Source organism: Manis javanica, chromosome 12 (genome assembly GCF_040802235.1).
Source record: "Manis javanica isolate MJ-LG chromosome 12, MJ_LKY, whole genome shotgun sequence".
Lineage (NCBI taxonomy): Eukaryota > Metazoa > Chordata > Mammalia > Pholidota > Manidae > Manis > Manis javanica.
In genome coordinates, this window is record NC_133167.1 from 102,699,485 (window position 1) to 102,725,436 (window position 25,952).

Here is a 25,952-nt window from a genome sequence, read left to right on the forward strand (position 1 = left end):
CTGCACAGCCTGCCCCGGGCTTGCCTTGTCAGGGGCACCTGCTGAGGGGCGAGGGGGTGCTCCTGTCCAGCCCCTGCTCTGCTGTTCCCCAGCCCAGCGCCCTGAGGAGGGGCCTATGTCTGCTTCAAGGGCGGGCCTTTCTGTATTTAGCACAAAGGCCCTGCAGTCAGTGGCTCAATCAAAACCTTTTTTTTTTGCATGCTGTTACTAATGGTAGTTATAAGCCAAGGCACAGGATTAAAACAGACCTAGGCAGCAGATAAAACCGTTGCCTTCTCAGATGTCTGCTGAAGAAGGGTTCTTTCAGCGCTCTTCCTGGCCACAAAAGGGCGGTGGGAGCCAGTGTGTTCCAACAGGCATGCAGAGAAATTCGGCTTCCTTGGCTTCCCGTTGACTCTGCCAAGTAGAGGACCTGGACTCCTGCCACTGGGTTTCATACCTTGATGATGTGTGTTCTAGACAACTGTGAGCATCCACACTTTCAACGTAGGCTAGTAAATTGTGGCTACTCAATAAATAGTAAACCGCAACAACTGTTTGGAGTAAGTCAGTTTGGTCTGTGTCTTGAAAGAGGCGATCCTAAAATGCAGTAGTCACTGCAGAGAAAACAGGATCGAGTTTGGGCAACCGTGGCTTTGCTTGGAAATAACTTGTTATTCATCTCGCTACAAAATAGTTACGGTGTCTGGTAATAGTTACAATGCATCCTGCAGGAGGAGGTTAAAATTAATTTGGATGGAGCACTAAGAAAGGAACCCCAATGTATGAGAACTCCTTCATGAGGTGAGTCCCCCTGCTCTGGGCATCACTGTCCCGACTGGGCATGGCGGTGCTCTCCCGAACTAGGCGGCAGCAGTTCTGCAACCTGGAGGTGTATTAGGTTAACACTCATTTAATTTTTGATCCCTCTGCTTCTAAAAACCAGTAGGGGGCCAATTAGCATTGATGACAAGAATTATTTTGCATAATGGACACTGACCACCCATGAACTGGACTGAGACTGCTAACCTACCTGCCAAGTGGTAATGACTACTAGTTATTATTAGGCTAGACCGCATTCCTTTTCTCCTGCACTCCCCCCCTTCTCCCCTTCGCAGCCACCACTATCCGCCGTGTACACCTATGCAGCGTTAATACCACTTTGGAAAGAAGAACTCACGGACATAACGATTTCCGTGATTATTTCTGGACAACAGCCGCCATCTCGTTGGATTATCTCCGCGGTATGTGGCAGTAAACATGTAACGTGGAGCACATTTTAATTGCTGTGATGTATATGAGACTTTGGGGTCATGTTACAGAGTGTTAACTGAAAGATCCAGCGATGACTTTAGCATGCCTGCAGGCCTTTTAAATTGTTATGGGAAATTGCAGCATTCAATTGAGCAGTTTGAACACGGAGTTCCCCGAAGGCTTATTATAGTTTGGCAACATGATGCCAATTTCAACTAATGTACAACATAATACTTTTTGTCCTCTCATACTTTATCTACAGAACCTTTCTAATATGTACAATTTGAAAACCATGAAACGTAGGCAGATGAAGAGCTCTAGAATTGAAGCCATTTACTGCACGTTATTGGCCAATGTCCTCAGGTGCAACAGGATCCCACTCAGATGGAAAAAAGTGTATCAAAATAGAGGTCTAATAATAATAAATAGCAGTAAATAGAACATGCCCAAATTAGTTGAACTACAGTAAATACCTCCAGATAACTCAACTCGAAAGTAGCAGGTATGTAAAAAATTAACGTCCCATAATAAGTTACTTATGAAATGCATCACAATGTATAAGCAGTTTTACATATGCTCCGATAAGAAACTGGCTGTGAAAACCTGGTCCCTTAAGCATGAATTACTAGCATCTCAAATGCAAGAAATGGCTTACTAGCCTATCGGGGTGGACTAGGGGACCCTCGATCTTCTCCTTGGGTACAGGAAATACAAGTCTATGTGACTTCCAGGTGCTGAAAGGAAATGAGATAAGCCAGCTTCCCAACCCCTGGCTTGAAGGAGCCTGCCAGACCCTCTTCTCTGGATATGTCAGAGCAGATGACTCAGCATCCTTCAGGGAGGACAGGAGGTGTGCCCGAGCTGTTAGCTGTGCCTCGGCCGTCCCCCACGTGGCTCAGATCACACCCACTTTGGTCCATCTGCAGAACCTGGGAAGTTAACCACAGTTAGAATACCTGCCTCCCCTAACTGTACTAACTGCCTAAGAATGACTAGGAGGGCAACCACTTCCTTCGAAGCCCTACAACTAAAGGCATAAAGTAGATCCTGTGAAGTAAGCAACCCCCATCAAACTGGCACGGGGCATTTCTACCAGGCCACCTACAGGGACTTGGTTTGGACATTTAATGCTCTGATGGGAGTTTTCCCTCCATCGAAGGCCAGGGCAGACAGGCAGAAAAGGGAGGCCTTTCCGAAGCCAAGGAGTATAACCAAGCAGACTGAGGACACAGATCTGTCCTACAAGTACCTCGCTAAAAAAATGTAGTAAAAGAGAATAAATTATGGCTAAAATGTCAGGAAGCTGAATACTATCGAAATACAGATTCTGGATAATAAACTCTTGCACATCCCTGTGGATGGCTCATTGAAAGTACATTTTTCAATGGGATCATTCTTAATTTTCTAGTTCAGCAAATTCTACACAAGGCCGTTTGCGGCACTCTTTGAAATACTAAACATTTTGGCGGCACCTTGAAAGGTGCAAAAGACTCAAAATAACATTGAAAAGTCACCCACAATTATAATGCAATTATTTCTCCAGTAAATCAATGTCTTCCAGTGTCAATAAAGGAATACAAGCAGTTTCAGTTAATCACACTCGTCACTTGCTGGCCCTTCAGGACTTGTTATTTGTTAACAATCTGTTGCTTTCTGAGTAGCGATGTTTATTGCCCTGACCATATCCTCTCTTATATTTTCAGGGCAGAAGGCTCACATTTCGGTAACAATGTAGTACTTCTTGAAGCTGGCCCAACAATGTGATACTCAGTGCTAGCCACACACACCATGCTCACAACCAGAGCAGCTCAGCTTTCTGGTTGGTAGACCAGCCCACGACTTCCAGTTGCAACAGAAATGATAAAAACCTTGGCAAACTGATCTCAGTTTGGTGGCATCCCTTACTCATGCATGGCCCGTGGATAAGCCAAGCACAGTGGTGGAAAATACTGCAGGGCAGGAATAGATCTCAACAACTGCACAAGTTTCTCTGGTCTGTGGCCATGCAAACCACTTTTAAGCTGTGTTGTTCCTGTTCCGGACTAAACACTATTTTAGTTATTACAACAGTTGAGAAGTGGGAACGGAATGGCTGTAACTCAAGTTTTACTGTACCATTATTTTCCATTCAACTATACCGCACACCTTTTCTACTTCAAAATGCACAATTACCTCATTCAAGAAACCCTCTCTGATGTTAACTGCTGTACCACCGCTATGTCTTGCCATAGTAGGTCTTCAATAATCAATAATATTTTCTGATTTATGTGAACTTGCTAAATGCCCATTTTGCATGCATTATCTCATTTAATTTCTACAACAAACCTATGGGGTAGGTTCTTTTTTTAACCCTCTTCCACATATAAGGAAACCTAGGCTCAGAGACATCAAGCAACTCATCAAGGTCACACAGCCACTCAGTGGTATCTGGGGCTCAACATCGAGTTGCATGGCATAAAATCTGTGCACTGGACTGTAGCATGATGTTGATGGTTATGAACTATGATGTCCAAAAAAACCCAAATGAGACAACAGGGCTGATTTTAATAGAAAAATAAAGGATCTCTAAAAAGAAAATATAATATAACATTGTCTTCAGGGTATCTTGCATTGGCCACCACTAGATTTAGTTCATTTGTTCTGGAGAATTTTTTTTCCCACTATCTCTTATAGAGTCCTCATACTCTATTACAATATTCCTCTTAAATAACAGGGAAGTGTTGCTCTAGCAAGGACGTTATTGTAACAAAATCATGCTCTAACATCCATCTGTCTCCATGATCCTTATTATGGGAGGGTTTATGTCTGGAAAAAAAATGGTTGTGCGGAATATTCTCATTATGATCATGCAATGTAACAACAAAAGGAGAGACCTTCAAATTGAAAATCAAGTCATTAAAAATTATAAAACACAATCAACCTGAGGCTTCCACAGCCCTGGGTACCTAAGAAGTTGCCAAATAGAGATTAAAAGAAGTTTCATGTACATTGCCAAAGTTCACCGAGTACTTGATAAATGCTCATTTTGCAAGCATTATCTCATTTCATTTCTACAACAAACCTGTGGGGGTAGGTTCTTTTATTAACCCTCTTTCACATATAAGGAAACCTAGGCTCAGAGATATCAAGCAACTCATCAAGGTCACACAGCCACTCAGTGGTATCTGGGGCTCAACATCGAGTTGCATGGCATAAAATGTGTGCACTGGACTGTAACATGATGTTGATGGTTGGGGCAGAGATGTGCAGTCACATTAGGTAAAATAAAATGGTAGATGGTATCAATTCTCGTGTTTTAGTGTGAAAGCTTTTCAGGAAAAGATGATCATCTACAGAAGTAACAGAAATATTACTCTTATGTCATAATATTGTTCAGTGGGGCTTTGGTAAAATCCCGACATCTGAGAGCACCCCACGGAGCAGCCAGCCAGTGCCGTGACACAGAGCAGCAGCCGGCGTGTGCAGTCACAGAGTGGGAAAGGCCCATGCTCACACATTAGAGCTGTTGCACATGATTTCGGCTATTAATTTTCACACTAAGTAGTGAGGAAAAAGCACATTTCCTAATTTCAACAAGGCATGTTTATAAATGAAAAACAAATTCTACCCGTGGTATATGGTGGGGTTTATGAGAGATGCAGGCTTCATGAGTGAAATTAAGATGGGTCCCCATCACAGAGAATGCCACAATTCACATAACTAATCACCCATAAAACCTATTACAAACAAACACTAAGGAAAACCCAAAAAGCACAGAAGAGTGATGAAATTTCCACCTCAATGACTGATAAAGTGAGATATATCAAAAATCAACTGAGCTGGAAAAATGACACACTGTGAAGAGGTGCTTAGGATGATATGTGGTCAGGATCCTCCATTAGTCAAAGTGATGACTCTCAGTACCTAGACATTTCAGGTCCTCAGACCTGGAAGCTCAGTTGTAATGACAGAAGTCTGTCTTCTCACATGGAAATGAGAAAGGATGCTTCCAAAGCCAGCATTCTCAGGGAAGGACTTGTCGGTTGAACAGTTAGTTCTCAGCCTGAACTTTAAGAAAACCACGGCTGTCCTTCCCTTTCAGAATTTGACAGAATACACATTTACCACATGCTCTTTAAATATTGCTTCATAACCAGTTTCTTGGCTTCAAGTTTTATATCTTCTCTTACCATTGTTTTGGGCCACCCATCATTAATGATGTTTCTATATAACTTTTTAAGGACATTGTGTTACAGGGAGTCTATTAAGGATATTTAAAAAACAACAACAACAACAACAACAAAAACTAGCTGTCACATTACCAAATATCTTACTTTTGAAACAGTTACAATGTGAACTCCCAGCAAAGCAGAGCTGCCTCGTGAATAGTGGCAGATGCTCCCTGAAAGTTTGCTGAATAAATACGTGTCTGAGACAACGATCCCCCCCAGAACGCTGTTACATCAGATCACAGAAGCGTCTTTAACACGACCTTCACCTTCCACAGGCGTCAACATAAAACCAGAAATGCTAACTCATTTCACAAAGGACAAAGTATTCAAGTCACACATGAAAAGCGACGGGGGTGGGGCCTTCAAATGGGAAACGCCAAGGGAAACAGTCTATGGAGGAATCCTAATAAAGATTCCTTTTTAAAAATTTTCCAGATGGATTTTTCTCCTTTGTTCAAGCTTTGGCAAAACAATCATTTTTTTCCAGTAAGAGAAATTAAATAATCCAGACAGTCTAAGATGCTTGGCTCGTAGGGTTGATAAAACTTCTTACTGGTCTTGAAAAGCAAATGCCATTCAAGTGCGTTCTTCCAGGCCAGCCTTCTTGTTCTGTGGGTTGAAGGTCCAGAGGCACATTGATGGGCACTGAGGAAGCACGGGGATCTGGAGCTTTACCCAGATGCAGAACTGCACCTTCTGGCTGTTTATCTTTCTCGGGAGCGACCCAGCAACACCGTCTTTATGGTTGTATGCTACACTTGTTCCCGGTGCCAGAGTACAGCCACGTTGTCACTGAAAAGGCAAATTGCATTTTACGGCTGTATATGCCCAACTTCCTCCTCCCCGTGCATTCATCTGTCACTTCAAAAGAAGCATCATTTCAAAATTAAAAAAGGGTCATCTGCAAAATGCCGGTGTCGCGTTCTACTGTAGATAGTGTTGCAAGGGGCGCCTTGCCTCCAATGCTTCCAGGAGTGGGAATTTTTCAGGATGCTCTTAAATGTTCATTTCATTTTCCTCTAATTGATTATTCATGATTAGTCATAAAAATAACTCAAGAAAAATATCTGCAATTGATGGTGATATTTCTTTGGCTAACCTCAATTAACTTCAGCCTCTCTTCTAAAACCTCACCAGGGTACCTGTCAAAACCACACCTTGGGCTGAAACAGGGGATAGGAAAGCTCGTAATCTAAGAAGAAATATATTATTTTTATAGATACTGTTTTAAAAATACAGACCGTTTCATACAGATGAAGATCAGATAGATTCCAAATTTGGTTGCCATTTTAAGTAGAGGAAGGAAGAAATTTAGGAGCGGTGGGCACGTCAAAGGGTGATGGAGAAGCAGAAACCTTAGTTGCCCATGAGGGAATGTACTGAGGGGAAAAATCCCACCGAACTGAACAGCTTCTATGAAGCCAAAGGAAACACGTATGTGGCTTATTAATCATCCTCACTGCTGAGGTTTAATATGTACAAAATGTGGTCCTCTTTATTTTTCTTCCAAATGGATATTTTACTTTTCTCCAAAACAGGAGAGCTTTAGAATTCAAAAGAAGACTAATAAATAAAAGGATTTTTTTTTTCTATTGAACATAGCTAGGCTGGAAATGCCAGGCAAGAGGGGTCAAAGGTTATTTCAGCACAAACTGACGTCAGTCATTTTGGACTCTATCATTAAATTGAATTGTTTATGAAATGGGAAGTCTGTCATCCTGTGCCTACCCTTTCTTAAAATTTTGCATTAGTCTAGGGAGAGCTGGTGGATAGTAGAGAGATCTCTGCTCTCTACATGTCCTGCTTGCAGAATGGAAGCTCTAGAAATCGTGCATGGCAGATTCACCAAAACTAGCCAGAGAAATTCTATAGCTGGGAAAGTAAAACATAAGGATCCCCATTTGTTATGTTCACACAAGGCCCCTCAATTAAAAACTATAAAATGAATAATATATTTACCTCTGGGCATAGTAGCAAATGTAAGATGGAAGCAAATTTACCTCAACTCCAGGGAGCTGGTCCTTACCTCCCATCTCTGAGACCAAAGCTGACTACGTGTCCCCCAACCCTGTCAGTATGAAAATTCTCAAGGTGTGGAATTCTGTCAGATTTGTGACTTGGTAACAAACACCCAACGTCTAATGCCTTTCTTTGGTGAAATGTGGGCCACTGGATCCCATAATTCAAAACACAGAAAAGATCGTCAAGATCCTTTCTTTCCCTTTTTCAACCACATGGACCTAGAAGTCAATTGTCACTTTCCGGGACAACTTCAGATTTCCTTTTCACAGACAATTTCAGGCACTTGAAGATTCCCTTCTCCCTCCCCTCCTTCAGAAAAGAAACTATTTGGTAAACAAGGGCCGCCTTGAATGCAGCAAATCTCCCCCTCAGTGCCTAGCAGTGTGGGAAGTGACAGCGCTGCCTGTAGCCGCACCCTCACAGCTAATCCCTTAGTTATCTTGCGGCTTTTCACAACCCGTCCTGCACCCCACCATCCTGTGCCCCCTCAGTCATCAGCCATCTCTCAGTCACGTGACCACAGCAGGTAACTTAATTTACTCGTGTCTTCTCTAAAATGGGGGATAATAACATCTTGCCTTTCTGGAAGTAAAGGGTTGGGGTCCATTACCCTGAGTTTCCTGCTACTTCTAAAATACATAATTTAGAGATTTCTCAAGGACTGAGTATTTGTTTCTAATTTCTCTGACCTTGATACCCGGTAAAATGTCAACCTTTCTGTGTAACACGAGCCAAGATGAGCAGCTTCCTGTGTCATCCTCCGTTCTCCATTTAAAAAAAAAAGTTGTAATTGTTTCCCTATCATGTACTCTAAAATGAATGAATTACAAGCCTGTTCCAGTCCACGACAGCAACCGGGGCTGCCGTCCCTGGCCTGTTCCACACTGATTCAACCGCACTGTAAGAGGTAAGGCTTTACTTTAGCATTTCAAAAAGAGGTCAATAAGGGGGACTCTGAATTGCAAACCTGGTTTCACAAAGAGATGTACAACTGTCCCTGCTTGAATCGTTTCCATGTTTCAACCAAAGTGGATGTTACTAACCAGGAGAAATTAGTTCTACTGAAATGTTGCCACAGATTATTAGCTAACTCAGGCTTTTAATGCCCATTTTCCTTTAGTTCTGAGGAAGCGCAGCCAGTGGTTGCCCAGCCACGCCTGTTTCTCAGCCTCTCTTCTCCATCTGCCAAGCCCACTGTGTGGCTGACCAGCCAGCCCATCGTCTGTCTCTTTAATGTGCTTCAATCACTGCAGCTCCGTTTTTCCAGTTTTCCCTTTGACATCTCTTCCCTTCAAATCTTTGATTCCCATGTATTGTGTCCTACCTTGCTATTTGATTTCAAGCCCCCTCTTTCCCAAACCATCTTTAAATCTCTCAATCTGAGGTCCATTTTTATGTAGTGTTTCACTGAAAGTCCCATTTCTGTGTACTAATGAACTCCTCACAACAACAGGGTAAAAGCTCACACGTGAATGTGCACATTTTAGCTTAGTGGAAAGAAATCCCTCAACAGAAAAACACATGATGTGGCAGAATGTGCCCTGCTTTGGGTGAAGTACCCAAACAGCAGTTCAAATATTTGCTTTTGAAGAGAGAATTGCGTGCACTTTCTCCCCTGACAACTCTTGAGTGTCTGCCCTGCCATCACACAGTCTTCAAGAAGTTTCTTGCTCGTTCATGTACTTATTCATTCAACAACTCTATTTTAAGGATCTGTTATGAGCCAGGCACTGTGCTAGACACTAGGGCCAGCATGGTAGGAAGAGAAATACCCTGTCCTCACAGAGCTGGTAGGTCAGTGGGAGAAACAGTCAAACAAGCAAATAAGCAACGACAAATTGTGACAGGTGCTCAGCAAAAAGCAGGCTAAGGAGGTAGGCATGTGTGTGGAGGGGATGGTTCTCCCTGAAGGAGGTGATGTTGAACCTGAGACAGACCCGATACGCACTCCACATTCAGGCTGCAAAGGATGCGGTAGAAGCCGTGGCACTGGCCCAGTGTAGGGGCAGCGCAGGCCATGGAGTAGAGAGGGGGCCAGAGAAAGTCCGTCGGTATGAGTGGGACGGAGTGGTAGGTGCAGACGGAGGGACTAACTCACTCAAAGTGCTTGGAGTCCCAGGCAGCTGAGACAGGGCTGGTATCTTGGATATTCACAAATAACCTTCCAGCGTTTTTGGGACCTGATCTCTATAGGTCCCTTACATCATACGATAAACCACAGTTAATGAAGCAATCTGACCCTGTCTGGGCTTGCCACCTATAACGGCCTAAAGGACACAAATAGGGAGGATCACATGACAGGAGCTATTACTGGCACATGGTCCATACATGGATGGTCCTGAGAATTCATGTGGATGTATCCTGAGACGAAGCAGCTTGTGGGGCTGACCAAAGGATACTTATTCAGCACGTGTCGTAATGAAGAAGAGATCAGAACCCACAGGATGGTGAGCTAGTATTTTCATCTTGTCTTATGAAAGGGAAGTGCAGAAATAATGCAATCTGTTCATTAAAAAAAAAACGTCTTTACTTCAAAGAGCAATTCAGAAAAGAGTATTACATCTACTGTCTTCGTTGCCCGAATAACTGGGTGAATCCTTTATTTCAGTACTGGGTCAATCCATATGACTTTGCCGACAGTCTATCGCTACTCATCTATGAAATGGTAATGTCACATCCTTCACAAGTAGTTATGCAAACAGTCTAATACCAGACCTTTGAAAAACATAACTTGATTTTCAGTTCTGACCCCAATTAGATTCTCCAAATTTGAGTTCTTCAGCATGAGAGTAGAAACCAGACAGGAATATGACATGTATTGAGGGCTACAACCTGCCGCGCGTGGTGCTAGATGTTCTCCATACACCATTTAACTTACGCCTCATAATGAAGTAAACAATATTGATGGCATTTGACAGCCAAGGAAATGGAGATTCAAAGAGATGAATTATAACATATTGTGTAAAATGACAATAATATATGATCCATCTTCACTTACATATGTGCTTGATTTTTTCTCTCCCCGTTTTTCTTCCTTCCCATCCACGTAACTATAAGTTGTTATTTCCTGGAAAGAAAGCTGTTCTATCAAAACCAGAAATAAACAAATACAGCACAGAAAATTAAGAACAAACTAGTATGAAAAATTTGTTTCTAAAAAAATAAAATATTGTTTCAGTCCTATAATATTTTTACGAAGTGTTTTTGCTCAAGAGCACGTAAGACATCATAATCAAAGATGGAAATTTAAATAGCTAGACTCCTTGGGCATATAGCAAGGCCAGATACACGAACTGTCCCAAAACAGGAGGTGTGGACTTGAACTATAAGTGTCTGAAATCTAGATATACTAGAGTCTCTTTCTCATCTGACAAACTTTACTAGTTACAGACAATTAGCAGGTAGTAAATATTTTGGTAGGTAAAAGATTATAAACATCTGATTGTAAACATCTCTGGTTCAGAAATTCCTTGCAATGACATATTGCTTGAGGTAAACAAAAATCACCTATAGGCTTCAGGTATGAGTGGAAATAAAAAATCCCTTAGTTATTTATTGGGCATCTTTATCAAGAAAATCAACTTTGATCAGATACTCTAAAAAAGCTTTCATGTATTTAACAGTGAAACAAACATTAGTGGGTAAAATAAAATATAATAGCATAGCAATAATTTCATAATAATTGAAAAATTGTATGGGCACGTAAGCCCAAATTACTTAAGAAGCATAACCCTATTTTGTTTGTCCCAGCTGGTCAATTCTCCTGCTTTAATTTTTGGGTCCTGACAGCTAAAACATCCATGGTAAATACTTCTATCCCCCCATGTGAATATCTTGTCCAGATATCATAGTTTTTTCTTCCACGAAGCAAAACATAAAGATTAAAAAATCAAATAGCATAGGAAATGAAAAATAATCGGATGAAAGGTTTAAGCACAATTTTTACTGCTTCCCGTTGTATTATTTGTTTTGCTTCTCCATGTAAGTCCTGCTTTTCAAAGCTCACTATCTTAATATTGCTGTTTATGCTATAAGAGTTATTATTTTTAAAAAAAGGCTAGAACTATACACACCCCACTTGTTTCATACATACTTTACAGTGAATGCAACCCTTTGTCTGATATCATCAGTATAGCATCACTATCTCACCATTTCAGGAAATTTAATTAATTTTAAATATTACAGGAGGGTATGTAAAATCAGCAAGCGCATAAAATAATTCTCTTAATCACTCAAAATAGAATGGAAAATGCCAATTCTTGGTCAGTAACATCAAGCTGTAGTCCTTGCTTCCACCTCACCCCTCAACATGTTAAGATATGGAACCTTTAAATGCATGAAAAACAAGAAAAGATGCAAAAAGTATGGCCAAGCAGAGCAAAATCAGAGCAAACATAAGTGTTGCCCCAAGAAAGGGCTTTAACAAAACGATCAATAATGGGCATATAAGTTATGCTTGCCCAAAGCCTTATTTTCAGGAATTCTGAGTCATGTCTTAAAAAAAGAACAGCCCATGTATTTTTAGGTGTCTCTACCCAAGCGAATCCAGAGTTTGATGGGAAAGGATAATAACATTTATCTTGGTAAATGCAGGGCGGTGGTCAGCAATACAACAGCCTCTGTGCCGGGCTCCCAGGGCACATCCTTCACTGGATCTTGCTGGAATGTGCGACTTGGCTTCTACCTCGTGGGCACCAGGGGACAAACTGTCTTTTAGATCCTTTTCCAGAAAGTGTCACAGTGAGACACTACTAAGGGGGGTCTCTCAAAGCCGCTTCTAACCCAGACCCTCTTCCTTTGGTCAGCGTTTCTGTAAAGTCAGGGCTGGAACACAAATGTGTTCTGTCTTTCCCATTTAAAAAAAGAAACAAGATAATCTTTTTGGGGACTAAAAATCAGGATGTCAAAATCCCAGAGTGAAGGTTGGACGCTGCACGGCAGCCATCTTGGCTGTGGGGTGGACCTAGAAATCTTGTTATTTTGCCACTAGGAACACTCAGACCTTCTCCACGTCAGCAGTCCAAGGCTGATTCTAAGAAAAGACAGCATTTCACAGCCACGACCGAAGTTTCACAGTATTAGCAGAAACCCTCTTCTTAAGCGACAACTTTTTTTTTTAACTCCGCCAACCCTCAAAGGCGAGGGGGTGGGTTGGAGCCTGTGGGTATCTGCAATGCCCTCTCCAATACTTTTAACTCCTTGGTGGAGGAAATCCTTTGGTTAACCTAGGCCTGTGATCGCCTAGGAGGTAGGGAGTGTGGGAAAGCCCCAAGCCCCCTAAATGCCTCCCCACACATGCCACGAATTGTGGAGGCATTCGGGTTAACAAGCTCCTCTTTTAAAATACAAATGCCCCTAGGAGGGTTAAGCCTCATTCATACCTCAGTGCGAATTCCTTTAATTAGATAATCAGATCTAATTAATTGAGGGCTCAGGGAAAGAGGGTTTTGATTGAGGTGGGCTGAAGGGAGGAAAAATTTGGAAGGAACCTGGGGTGGGGAGGCGGCCTGCGGATGGCTGCTCACGGCCCGCTGGGGTCCGGAAAGGCAGGTGCAAGGCTGCGCAAGGCAAGCTGTGCCTCTGGTTCCATTTCACCCAGGGTCTTCGGGCACCAGAATGCTGTCAGTCACCTGCAGGCTGCCCCCTGGTTAAAGGCATCAGGATGCATGAAGGCTGCACACTTCATTTTCTCCAGTCTGAACTCACTGGGTCTGACCAACTTCCGTATCTCAAGAAAGGAAGAAGGCATAGGAGGAAGAGAAAGAGGAAGAGATGCGTTTCTCCAGCCTCTTTACTCTAAGTGCGTCCTGTCCCGTGGTCTACCCGTGTGCCCTGGGCCTGGGACACTGACTCACCCTCCCCTTGGTGAGCACCTCTGTATCCCCCAGCTCTCACCTATAAATGCTCCTTCTGTGTTGCTCGGAGCGACACCGCAGGCCATGTGGGCCCCCTTAGCATCGCTTTATCCTAGCATCACGCAAGCCTACCCATCTGTATCCTCAAGCCCGCTTGCAGGTCCTTTAAGAGCAGAGAGCAAATGACCTCTGCATTATATCCCCCAAACCTAGCACACGGCAAATGCTCAACGCCTATTTTCATAGAGAGAGAAAGAAACATCAAAGCATGAAGAATTGACCCGTGGGACCAAGCAGATCTGTGATCTCCAGGGATCTGTGACAAAAGCATGCCTATCTGAATTGGTGGCTGATGTAGACACAATCCTTTTCTAACGGAACAGATAATAGTCACAGAATACTAACATTGTGGAACACCACAAAAATACAACAGAAAATATTTTAGGAAAACATCTCTACTACTTGGCTGGATCCGAAGAGAGCAAAATCTAACTCCATAGGACAAGGAATTCTATTACCAAGATGTATACTTTTCATTTTTTAAAGGTGAATTTTACACAGAAAATATTCCCCCCAGTGTGTAAAGATGAAATGCTCTGGACAGAAGGCTTCCACAATACGCCGCCGAACTGCCTAACCTCTTGGAAATGGCTTTATATTTTTGTTTTTCTATAAGCTTAGTTGCAGGTATCAATATGCAGCCCCCTCCTAATACCCTAAATTCTTACAAAAAAAAACCTTTATAACCTCACATATTTCTCATTAAAAGAAATGTAACAGTGCCAAATTGTTCTGTAGCATTGTAGTTTGTTCCATAAACAACAGAAGGCCTTCATATGGCAAAAACAGCTTTTTCATGGGCTGAAAAAAGGAAAAGATGAGCTGAAAAAAAAATGTTTAGGGGAAAACTTTTTTGGGGGGCCCTTATCTGAGATGTCCAAGTTTTAATGATCACTATAAAAATCTTTCTGGGGAAGAATAATAGAAATGTGACTCACGGGATATAATTAGAGTTTCCCCGTCTCTCTGGAGCCCTGGATAAATGGCCGAGTTTGGGAGCAACAAGCGCCCAGGAGAACAGTCCTCGTGAACATGACCTCTCTGGGCTGCCTCTGTGAGGGCCGCATCTCAGAGTCCCACAGCCAGCTCCTCAGTCTCTGGGTCTGTTCATATCCATCCCATCCTCACAGAAGACCAGGATGAAGGAACGATGTAAATTCTGAAGTCGGACTGACCTTGCTTTTGATCCTGGTTCTGACAGTGAACTAGCTGTGTGACCTGTGGCAGGTTGTATAACCTCTCTGAAGTAGCAGTAATGTTATTACCAAGTCTCACTGTAGACTGTGAGGCTCAAACGAGGCTCAAGCATCCAATACCAGGTCCGACACACGGTAGACACTCTCAAAACTCAAATCCATGGTTATTTCCAATTCCCGTCCCTTATTCCTGAGGATCCTGCCAGTTGATCTCTGTGCTCTTGTGTCTTTGCTCTCTTACAATGACTTTGTATCCCCAGATGACCCAGCTCTTTCATGCTTTGTCTGCTGGCCTCCGCTGTGGAGACCTTCTTCTAGGAGGTTCTGTGAAATGGCCTCGTGTTCAAAGACACACACACTCACGTGCACCTGGGGGAGCCTTCCGAGTGAGGCAGCACCTGGAACATTCCTCAGCGACTCAGTGTGGTCACGTGTTCACCTTTATATTACTTACTGGCCAGTTTAAGATTCTGTGACATGAAACTCTTCATTAGAAGACATGTATGGACTAAAAACTAGAAAGAAAATCTCTAATTTTAGTTTTGTTGGACGGCTGTATTACTGATAATAGTGGTTCCAGGAATCCTAGAGACAAATTAGTGGCTGAATGGCCCCAAGGACATAGAATGTGCAAGCAATTGGCCAGAGGGTGAGGATTCAGAAGCTGGGCTCTGCTGAGGGGACCCGCTTCCCAGAGACGCCCTGGAAAGTGGCTATAGAGGAAGAAGTAAGTAATGCACCAGCTGATTTTAAATTTACTGATTCGTTCATTTCTTCGTTTGTTGATTCCGCTGATGAGCATTTAATGGCACACTTACCATATGCCAGGACCTGTGCTAGGATCTGGGGACACATAGCGACACTACTGTTTAGTTCACAGTCAATTCAGGGACAATTAACGAGCCACTTAAAAGACAGAGTGATTAGCTGCCAGGAGGAAAGACACCTGCCCTCTATTTTAGAACAAGGAAACCTGGGGGAATTGCTCCAGAAATAGTCTGGGAGGCGAACTGCCAGTCAGCAGAGCTGAGCTGAGTTCTGGCTGAATAGTTCAAGCCAGAGTGGATCTCTCCTACAGGGAGTCCTGCTGTGGGGAAGCCAGCAAAGTCCTAGAAAACATCCACCAAAGAGATACCTGTCCCAGAAAGGGTGTCAACTGTCAGCTGTTGGTAAGAGAAACAGCAAAACCCATCTAAGAAGACTGGAGTTTCACCATTTCAGGAGACAAAAGCAGAACTTGCTAAATTTTAATCCCTGCAAGTTGGTATTTAAAGGAATTTTTAACAGTTAGCGGCTTTGACCCCACCCTGGTCCATCCCTGACAACATCACTTTCTTGGGAGACAGAGATTGAGCTCCACTGGTGCCTCCATGGACACTTATTGTCACAATTCCGTGCTTCTGCAGGCTGCATTCACTGCACTTTACCTGTCCAAATCTCCCCGTCCTTCAAAAGCACTTGTGTTGCTAACTGCTTCATGTAGCCTTTCCCAACTCCTTGGCTGTAAAAGATCACTTCCCTCATTCACCCCCAAGCACCTGCATCCTAAAACTCATATTGACTCCTAATCACATGTTGCTCTAAAATGTAGTGATAACTTCTTAAGGGCAAGACCCTAGACATGTACTGTCACTCATGTACCCCACAGGGCCAGGCACATAGTAAAGCCTAAATAAATAAATGTGGAATATAAGGCTGAACACTGATGTCTTTGCAAGGGAAAAAAAACCCTACATATGAAACAGAAGACGAAATTATGGTTACCATTGATAGAAAGGTTAATTCCTTGAACCAAATTCTACCATGAATAGACATGCTCATTAAGATGCCCAAATACTGACAAGCAAGTCTTAACCTAGGTATAATGAGTTTTCCTCCAGTGAACAATCAAGCATTATCTATGCTTACCCCAGAGCCTGTATTCAAACTACAAGAATATCCAATTTGGGAACTAGGAGCTCAAGACTAGTCATTAACACTGATACAGAAGAGAATAATGTGACTGTATTTCTTTAGAAGACCCTCAATGAAAGAAAACAGGACGCGGCAAGAGTGAGTTAACAAAAGACCTGGGACGTAGGACGAGGACAATATGTGTCATGTCCCAAATAGTTCCTTCATTAAAAATAAGTTATGATATCCGAATCTAGTGACGCCACTTAGTTTAAACACTGGGAGACCTCTTTGGATCAGGTAAGTGTGTGGCCCACGGCAGCTCCAACAGGCCACACCCTGAACCCAGAGCGCAGACACATGGAGCAGACTTGTTCCCAGGCAAAATGATGGATTGCCCCAACCGTATTTTCTGTCTGATATAAAAATGGTCTTAACTATTTGATTAAGTGGATTCAGAGAAGACTAATTTTTCTTCTTTTGGTTAGATGGTGTTTTGTATGACAAACAGGTGGTAGCCTTTTTCAGAACTTACTTTAGGAGTTGGAATCTATTATAACTGTAAAAAAGGAAGACTACGTAGTAGACCCAGACAATGAGGGGATAACTATTAAAATGGATGAAAACTGTGATCAACATTATTTTGTGAGGGAAATGATTGTCCAATAAAATACTATCATTTTGAATCTCCTCTATTTATCCAGCTAAAAGGACTGTACAGAGAAAAGGATACATATTTTAAAAAGTCTTTGCATCCCCCCACCAGAAAATGTTACTTCTAAATTTAGAAGCAAATTTGGAACACAGGGGCATGCTTTGCTTTGTTGAAATGCTTATTCTGAATATTATTGTGGGGATATAAGACTCCGAACCAAACCAAGTGATAATTTTGTAGGAGTACTGAGACAATGCATACATATTTTGGCCATTTATTCTGTAAGTAAGATTATTTTTGACATTATCAGTCAATCTTTAGGAAATGAATTACAATAGAAAAACATGACATTTTATAATATGCAGTAAATATTATTAAAATGTCTTTCTTCAAGTCCTGACATTTAAAAGTAATTATGATCTTAAATTTTAATTCTATACACAGGCCCCACACATTTCTTTAGCTATGTCATGGAAATTTCAAAATGCCATCAATATTATTATGATTTTTGAGAGTGCAATATAAATATTTTTCAGCTTGAAGAGAAAAATCCAAAATGAACTATAAAAGAACTTCTAAAACAGCACTACTTAAACCCACAAAGTTAAACAACCACGGTAAACTTAAAAATAATCAAAATTCGATATAATAACTCGTTTTCAGTGAAGACTACCTCTGTAAATTCCAGAGAAGTGAATAGAAATAGATTACAAAAGCAAACCAGTTTTTATCAGAAATCGCTAAAAAATGTAAAATGTTATCCTATTTTCTTACAAACCTGATTTTTTAAAAATTCCAACTAGTTCCTACGGGGAGCACACTTTTTTTTTAGGCATAAAATCTTATTCAATCTGTTTTTAGTAAGATCAGATCATTTACATAAGATGTGGGACTCCCTCGGAGTTCAGAGGTCAGGTTGTGTCACACAGGGAGCTGCTACCCCAGAGGATGACCTGCTGAAACAGCAAATCCTCTCCCTGCCGTGTCTTTGTTCCTTTACTCTACATTTCTAAAAATCAGGGCTAAATACTAATTCGTGCCTCTTTGACCCAGATTCCCAAAAAGGTATCAAATAAGGGAAAGGATTCCACAAGGGATCTACGTCATCCAAATTCCCAAAGATGGTTTTAGGGAACGATTCCTTTGATGCTTAATAGAATTAGACATTTGGACTGAAACAGTCCTGTCTCCCTCTTCTATTACCGCCACCACTGCTAACAATTATAAGCTTTCAGTATTCTGAATAATTCACAATCTCATCTGTTCTACTCAGCGTAAAGACAATGTGAAGAGTACAAAGTCACTTTTTTTTTTTCCTTTCCAACTACTGACTTTTCCAGCCTGACACCAGTCTGATTGCATGATCCACCTAGTGTTTGACACGCTTCCCCTGACAGCTTCTTAGCACCCGTTAGTCTATTTAGCTTAGGGTATGAAAAATAATCAGGGTGCAATGGAGTGTCAGGTTTCTTCCACGGTTATAAACACGGGTTCAGTGTTTTCCCCCTTCATTTTATCTCGATACACTTAAAACGTCATAGTGTAATCTTTTATTGTAATGTCGACCAATATCAATCCAGAAATATATATATATATATATGAGACACCACGCTGCCTGGACCCGAATGGTATTTTACATACAGCATGCATTTTAAAAAAAATCAAAGTCATAAGAAGCTGTTTATGAGAGATTAACACCTGTGCCTAGGTCCCTCTGGGGCCATCTGGAGAATTTTGCAAACTTAGAGTCATGCCACCTACAATCTCAGAGCAGAAAGTAAAGTGCACACTGACAGTGCTCAAATTTCATTCATTCATTTTCATCTGAAAGCGATCCCAGTCAGAGGGGAGAGTCAAGTTTTTGTAACCCTGAAATAGGACTCTGATCTCGAGTGTTCACGTATTTTTTTTTTTTTTTACTTTAAACTCTCTCATGTCTTACAAATTCAGACTTTGGAAAGGGGAAAGATTTTTCAAGTTCTTAGAAGGTTAAGAACCATTTAATAAACACTTCAGGCAGAAAAACGATACTACAAAGTAGTGCGGAGGGAATGCATGCATCTCGCTTTGAGGCGGTGGCACCGCAAATTGTCAAAACATCTGGATTCAGAGAAGTCTCTGGGTTAATACGGCTTAGACTGCTTAAAATAATTCCTCACTGTTTTTTTACATTATGGAAAATTTCAAACATACTCAAAAATAGAAAAAATAGGACGATGAACCCCCATATACCCCATCACGTACATGTGAGAATGATCTTGGCAGTCTTTATTTTTTTCTGAAGTGGTTTCAAAGAAATCACAGGTAGCCTTTCATTTTACCACATATTCCTCAGTCTCAGAGCACTCATTTCTTTTTCCTTCATTCTTATTATTTTTGGAGAACCCAAATGGGCTAATGCACTTTTCTTATTCCAAAACATACAGGGGTTCGGAGGAAATTCTCCACATTAGTTCTCATGGTCCATCTTGGGAGCAAACCAGCAATGTTTATATGTGTATCTTTGACCTAGAAAGTCTGTTGACAATTAAGGATGACCTGATAGTGCGCTTCATCTCATTTAATCCAAAAAAGTGTGTTCATACAGTACAACCTTCCCTGTTTTAATGTCCTCTGACTTGAGACCATGCAGAATGACTAAAATGGATCATTCATAACAATGACAAATAATTGCAATCAAGCAAGATGCTTAAGATACAGAAATGGAAAAAAGCTCACCTGCTTTTTGAATCACCATCATAAATTCATTCAATGTACTATGTGGAAAAGTACACATCAATGAGACATTCCTCATTTTCATCATTTATGTTTTGTAGAAGATTCGATTTGTGAAATTAGTGTGCAACTAAAAATAATCTTTAAGAGACAAGAAAGGAAAAGAAGGTTTGCTGTTGCTATTTAATTCTTTAAAATGCAATAAATATCCAAACCTATCAAAATAGCTGTCTTGGTTCTCTAAATACCAGGCAGTGTTTTCAATGTTATAAACTGTCAGTAGATGGTCAAAGTGGAAATAATTCTATTTTATTATTTGTTTAAAATAATAGTTTGTGAAATATATTACTGATGTATACACATCTAGGAGATACCTGATACGGATTTTCATCTGGTTTCTTTCATAGTTTTAAGATAAAAATTTCAGGTTACAGACAAAGAAAGAAACATGGGTACTTCACACCTCCTTTTACTCTCTCATGACAGATAAGTACTTTCGACTGTCATATTTACATGTTATTAACATACTGAAACTACTCTTGAAAAAAATAATGCAAACCTCAGGATAGGATAATGAAAATTTTATCTTTGCTGTTTAACACAGCACATGAAGACAAAGAACATACTAATATAATGAAATCAGAGAACTCAATATAAAAATATGAATCCTGACTGCTTTTTAAATAACTTAGCAGTGACCTTGGAGCCGACTGTTCTCTGAAACAACTTAGGGCTGGACATGCCCAGATTAGGGGGACTGCTTTGCAAGACCTCTTTACTTGTCATCCGCGTCTACTGGTATTTGAAAAGCATTTTATAAATGTTGCTTCAAAGCCATATTTTTCTTGTTGATTTTTTAAAAGCTGATGATAAAAACTTCATCATTGGATAATAATTAATATGCTCATAGGAGTTCAATTCTAAAGTGACAATATTATTATAGAATCTTGGAAACTGGGCACGTCAGAGTTACAGTTAAATTTGTTAGTTTCTGTTTCTGTGTAGGAAAATACTCAAGAAGAAAGGAGAATCTAGTTGTATTTTATCTTTTCAAGGTCAGACTATATATAATCTAATATTGAATGAGTTTACAATGGCCAAAAGATCTTTGGGGGGGAAAAAGGAGGTCTTGGTTTTTTGTTCATGTCCAATTTGTGGGAATACCTTCAAATATTTGTTATTAAAGTGATGATTACAAGGAATAAATATTTTGAAACTGCAGAAAGCCCTACTTTAACTGTCCCACTTAATTCATAAAGAGAAGGTGACGGGATGTGCCAGTTTGCCTAGGATGGTCCCTATTAAGGAAAACAATGAGAGTTTTATAAATGACAGACATGAAAGAGACTAGGAGTCAGTCTCTGCTCCGTGAGATTTTTGCTCTATTGAAAAAGGAACAGGAGGGATAGGTGGGAGAAATTACCCAGGACAGATGAGGGGCTGAGGGGCTGACAATCATCGGCCACAGGAGGCGGCATTGCAACTTCTCCCAGAACCATGTGAGCTGAGACACGGAAGAGGCATTCAGTCTCATGGTTTGCAAGCTCCGCTTCTTGGGGTTCCGGAGAAGATTTCTTGGAGGTGCCTTAGAGGCAGCTGGGCAAACAGGCAGGCCCTTCACTGCCTTTCGAAAAAGCCCTTCACTCTCTTCTGTTACACCTCAAGTCTCCAAAGGTTCTGTGGCTAAATAAGTTTGAAGACACCCCCTTTTTTTACACACCATGCCCAGAGAAGTCAAGTCACACGTCCGCTTGACCAGCCGGGATGGGCCCGGCTGGAGGCAGCACAGGGCTCGTTTTCCACGACCTTGCTGCCGACGCCCCCCCCGCCCCCCCTCCGCCTGCTCTGGCTACGGAAACAAGGCCTCCAAGGTGCCATATGAAAGTCAGAAAACATTTTATTTTTATGCAATGAGTTAGGTTCATACTTGGTAAGATTTTCCATATAAATAGAAATGATCTATTCTAAAATTTTTGTTTGAAAAGAACTCCATTCTGGGTAAGAGACAAATTGTCGATGTTCCTCTTTCCTCCTTTATTCAAGGATCTAAAACCTCAGCGACTACAACTTGTAGTGGATGACACACTGATCACAAGCAGGGTCCCCCCACCGAAACACTTTACATGTGCAGAAATGCTGAATAAAATACAAATTTTACAATAAGTAAAATTTATATATGGCCACCCGTGAAAGTAAAGCAGCACAACTTGCAGGGCTGAGATACACAGAGGAACCTCCCAAGTCCAAACGGGCAGGCAATGCGGCCACGCCGAACGGCCCAGAGAAGTCTCTGGCCGGATGTTCGTTTACAGCCCCTGCTGAATGGATGAGGGTTTTGACACTGGCACTGGGACCAGGGAACTGGGGAAGCTGGGTCTCCTCCATGTGTGAGCCCAGCTGGTGAAAAGGACAGTGCCATCTCTGACAAGGTGACCGGGAAAAATTCTGCCTATAGGCCATTGGTCTCGGTGTAAAGGTACTCAGGTCACAGGTGCAAAAAGAACCTTCTAGAAAGAGAAGAATCTGAAATCTCTGCAGCATACGGGTGTCAAGGCCACATTTTCACAACTCTCCGAACCCCTACCTGAGATATTAAATAAAACCAGATGTGAAGCCCCAGGGCCCAGTAGAGGCAGATTGCTAAAGCATCCCACAGGGACCAGGCAGGCGGCCCAGAGCTCCCGGGGCCTCGCGCTGAAGGTGAGTTCACAGAAACAAATCATAAAGTGTGTGTGGAACGTGTCTGCCGTGAGGATCCGGGATAGGCAGAAACCACATTCTGAGAACTACAGGGAAATAGAAGAATCAAAAAGAAATTTTTTTTAAAGAAGCAAGAAAACAGACAGCATCAATGGTTCATGAGTATTACATGCATCCTATTTTCTGCTCTTGTGTGCTTTTATATATTTAATAATTATGTAAACATGAGTTATCTGCCTTTACATATTGCTAGCTTTCTGAAGCAAGGCTTCAACACCCAGCACCCATGCCGCGCACGGGAGAACAGGTGTGGCTCTCCAAATGTCATACAGAGGAAATGCATCTTGTTGCACTTCTAGGGTCTGAAGAGCGCCGACCCCTACTGTATCCTAAAGATGATGCTAATAATAATTCCAAAGAATATTATAAGCAATGTCTCTCTGTGCGTATATGTATGTACGTATGTATGTATATATGCACCTACATATGCATTATCTGTCATATTCAACAGAAATATTTTAAAAGCCCACCCAGAAAAAAAGGAAACAAATACGTGGCTTTGATGAAAGAGCTAAAGCAAACAGGAAACTGTAGATCATTAAAGACAAGGCAGTAATTTTAGTAACTGATGTGGGTTCTTTTAGCCTAGCTAAGCATCTTTAAACTGTTGCTTTGTGCCGCGCGGTGAGGGAGGCTTCCTGGCTCCTGTCGTAGGTCTTGCACCAGATCCGTGATAGGCCCCCGCAGCCCCGCTGTGCTCTCCACGGTCCTCTCTGCAGCACTCGGTGGCCTGGGGCCTATTAACAGCTTCCCCCAGTGCTGACTGTGCTGTTCGTTTTAGCACAAACACAGGGCACACAGGCTGTGACACAGGGGTCTCTCTGAAATCTCTTTTTATCCCCGACACCTACACTAGAACCATGTTGCACACTGCTGGTGCTCAACCAAGTTTCGTCGCTATTGAAGTCATGCCAGCTGCCCTGTACAAGCCTGTTGCATTAAATTATTCAAATCATAAAAAGACAGGGATGATGCTCATTCCAGCTCCTTGCTCTGAGCACACGAGGGGCTTCCGGCACTGGGAGGGGTGACGCGATAATCCAACCAGTGGCAGAGCTCAGTCCAAGCACTCAGTTCTAAGGCACAGCCCACTCCTTGTGTGTGCAACAGCCTCCTCCCCATCATGACGAAGCTAATGGGAACTGGGGTTCATTACGGCCCACGCACACATCAGCCCGACAGACAGTGCTTGATGTTACCCCATTTCCCCAATGGGGAAGTGGAAACGCGGGGAGGCTGAGCTGCACGGCTCACCCACGCAGCATGGGTTTCTTATGGGCAGTTAACTACTCATCAGTCCTGGCCTGCAAGATGAATATATATATAAGTGGTGAAAGAGAGCGATGGAGACTGAGGCCGGGTGAGGAACCACCTCAGGGTGTGGAGGGGCACCGCCACCTGCGGGTTCTCTCCCTAAGCCGTCAACATTATTTAAGTAACTTTGCACTAGTGTTTAAATAGGGGGCTTTCTCTAAAAACTTCCTCAGGTGCCTAGAATTTAAAATTGCCTGCTGAGTGGCATTTATGGACAGAGCTGGTTTACTTGGTAGGATAAAGAGAAAGTAGTGACTTTACTGGCAGTAAGAGATGCTTTCCTTCACTGGTGGGCATGTCACAGAAGTGGGCATGTCACCCCTTCATAATGCAGCACCATCCTGCTTGGAGAACTCATTTGTCTAACGACTCAGCCAAAAGGGTCTGCACTATTGTGAGTGAAGAATGGCTATAAAAATTAACAATAATAGCAACACTTCTTTTTCCAAACAAGCAGCTTATTATTCTGTCTACCTTCAAGCAACTCACTGCCCCAAATGTAATGTATAATTCTGCTTTTTTAACAGTTGTCATCTTCAAGAGGGCTTGACAACACCCCATTTCCCTGTGACAGATGGAAAAGAAAACAATAAAATTAAAATAAAAAAAAAAAGAACAACACAAAACCCCCTCTACCTCTGCGAACATACTTGCCTAACATAAGGTTTCTCTGAAAGGAGGTATTTTCACCCCAGGAAAATCTGTGGATTTGGTTCACATTGCTATCTAATCTTGCTCTGAATATTCAACATAAACTAATTCCACCAAACTCCATCTTATTCTGACCGCACTGCAGAATTTCTACATCTATTACTGCCTGGTTTATGCTTTCTTTTTAAACATTCCCGAGTAATAGGGCCTGACCTCACTGAAAAGCTATGTTTTAATACATCCATTTATTTTCAAGTCAGGACATTTTGTTCAGACGTAGCCGTGGAAGGCCACTGCCAAGTTGGTCTTTTATAAATGTTTCTTGCTCCCTCTATACTATTCTTCATAATAATGACAATGAAATTAACACAGCTCTGTTTAGGTGGTACTGTAAACAATGCAGAATTGAGTTCATCTCATATCATTTAGGAGACGTCATGCATTGCACAGAGATGTCAAAATTTGCCAAGTGGAAAGGTCTACGTATACATACAGGCTAAATACACTAAATATGTCACTTTGAAAGATAAATAAGCATAAGATAAATCATGGAAAATCAGATAACCTATGAAAACTTAGTGGACAACTTTCATTGAAACATTATTTTCTCTAGGCAAATAACACAGTTAAATGCGGTACATTATTTAAAATAAGTGGACAGCAGTGTTTAAGAACAGGGCAATGATTAATTCACTTTCAGTGGGAAAATACCTTTGACGATTTTACTGAAAAATTGTTCATAATAACATTTACTGCTTCTTGACATGTGAACAAATAATACACGGCATGTTCTTCTCAGAGAGGGTAGCAGGCTAGTCAACGGACTGACAGAACCTTATCCTCTTTTCAACACCTTATCACAAATGTTTATCTTAGGAAGAGCAAAAAGGCCGGATAGCCCCAAGAGTGTCCTACCCTTTTAAAGGCCAAAACATGATGTCACATACTGTTACCTGGTAACTATTTAAGTTTACTTGAATTCTACTCTTGTTCATTTGATAAAAGGTCAATGAGGGACATTTGGTTTTGACCATGAAGGGCTAAGCACCACATGCCTGGTGCATAAACCGGCAACAACGTATCGCCCTGGTGACATGGGCCTTCCTCTTTCAAAATACACACCAAAGACCATCTCTCTTAGGATCTGTAGGGCTCTTAGGTGCCTCTGCCTGGAAGGCCTCTCCCTAAATCCCTGCCTAGTTGGAGGCTTCTCATTTTTCTGGCCTCATTACACATTCACCAACTTAGAGAGGTCTTGTTTCATCAGCGAATATAAGTAACTTCCTAATTACTCCAACACATAGCACCTTTTGAAAACTAGGTCTTATACCCTCTAAAATCATCTTGTTCTCATATCTGCTTCTTTTATTATCCCAGTAAAATAAGT

The 25,952-nt window shown here is 41.7% G+C and overlaps 2 protein-coding genes across 4 annotated transcripts in view; one reads left to right on the forward strand and one right to left on the reverse strand.

Moving 5' to 3' along the window:
- Positions 1-25,952, reverse strand: part of TENM3 (teneurin transmembrane protein 3) — a 2,338,142-nt gene that overhangs the window by 405,440 nt on the left and 1,906,750 nt on the right. The window lies entirely within an intron of this gene.
- The window catches only part of LOC140845315 (uncharacterized), a 133,227-nt gene continuing 108,098 nt past the window's right edge, over positions 824-25,952 (forward strand). Inside the window, exons 1-2 of the mRNA XM_073219295.1 lie at positions 824-871; positions 1,098-1,223. Of these exons, the coding sequence (XP_073075396.1) occupies positions 824-871; positions 1,098-1,223 (174 nt within the window). The remainder of the gene's footprint in view (positions 872-1,097; positions 1,224-25,952) is intronic.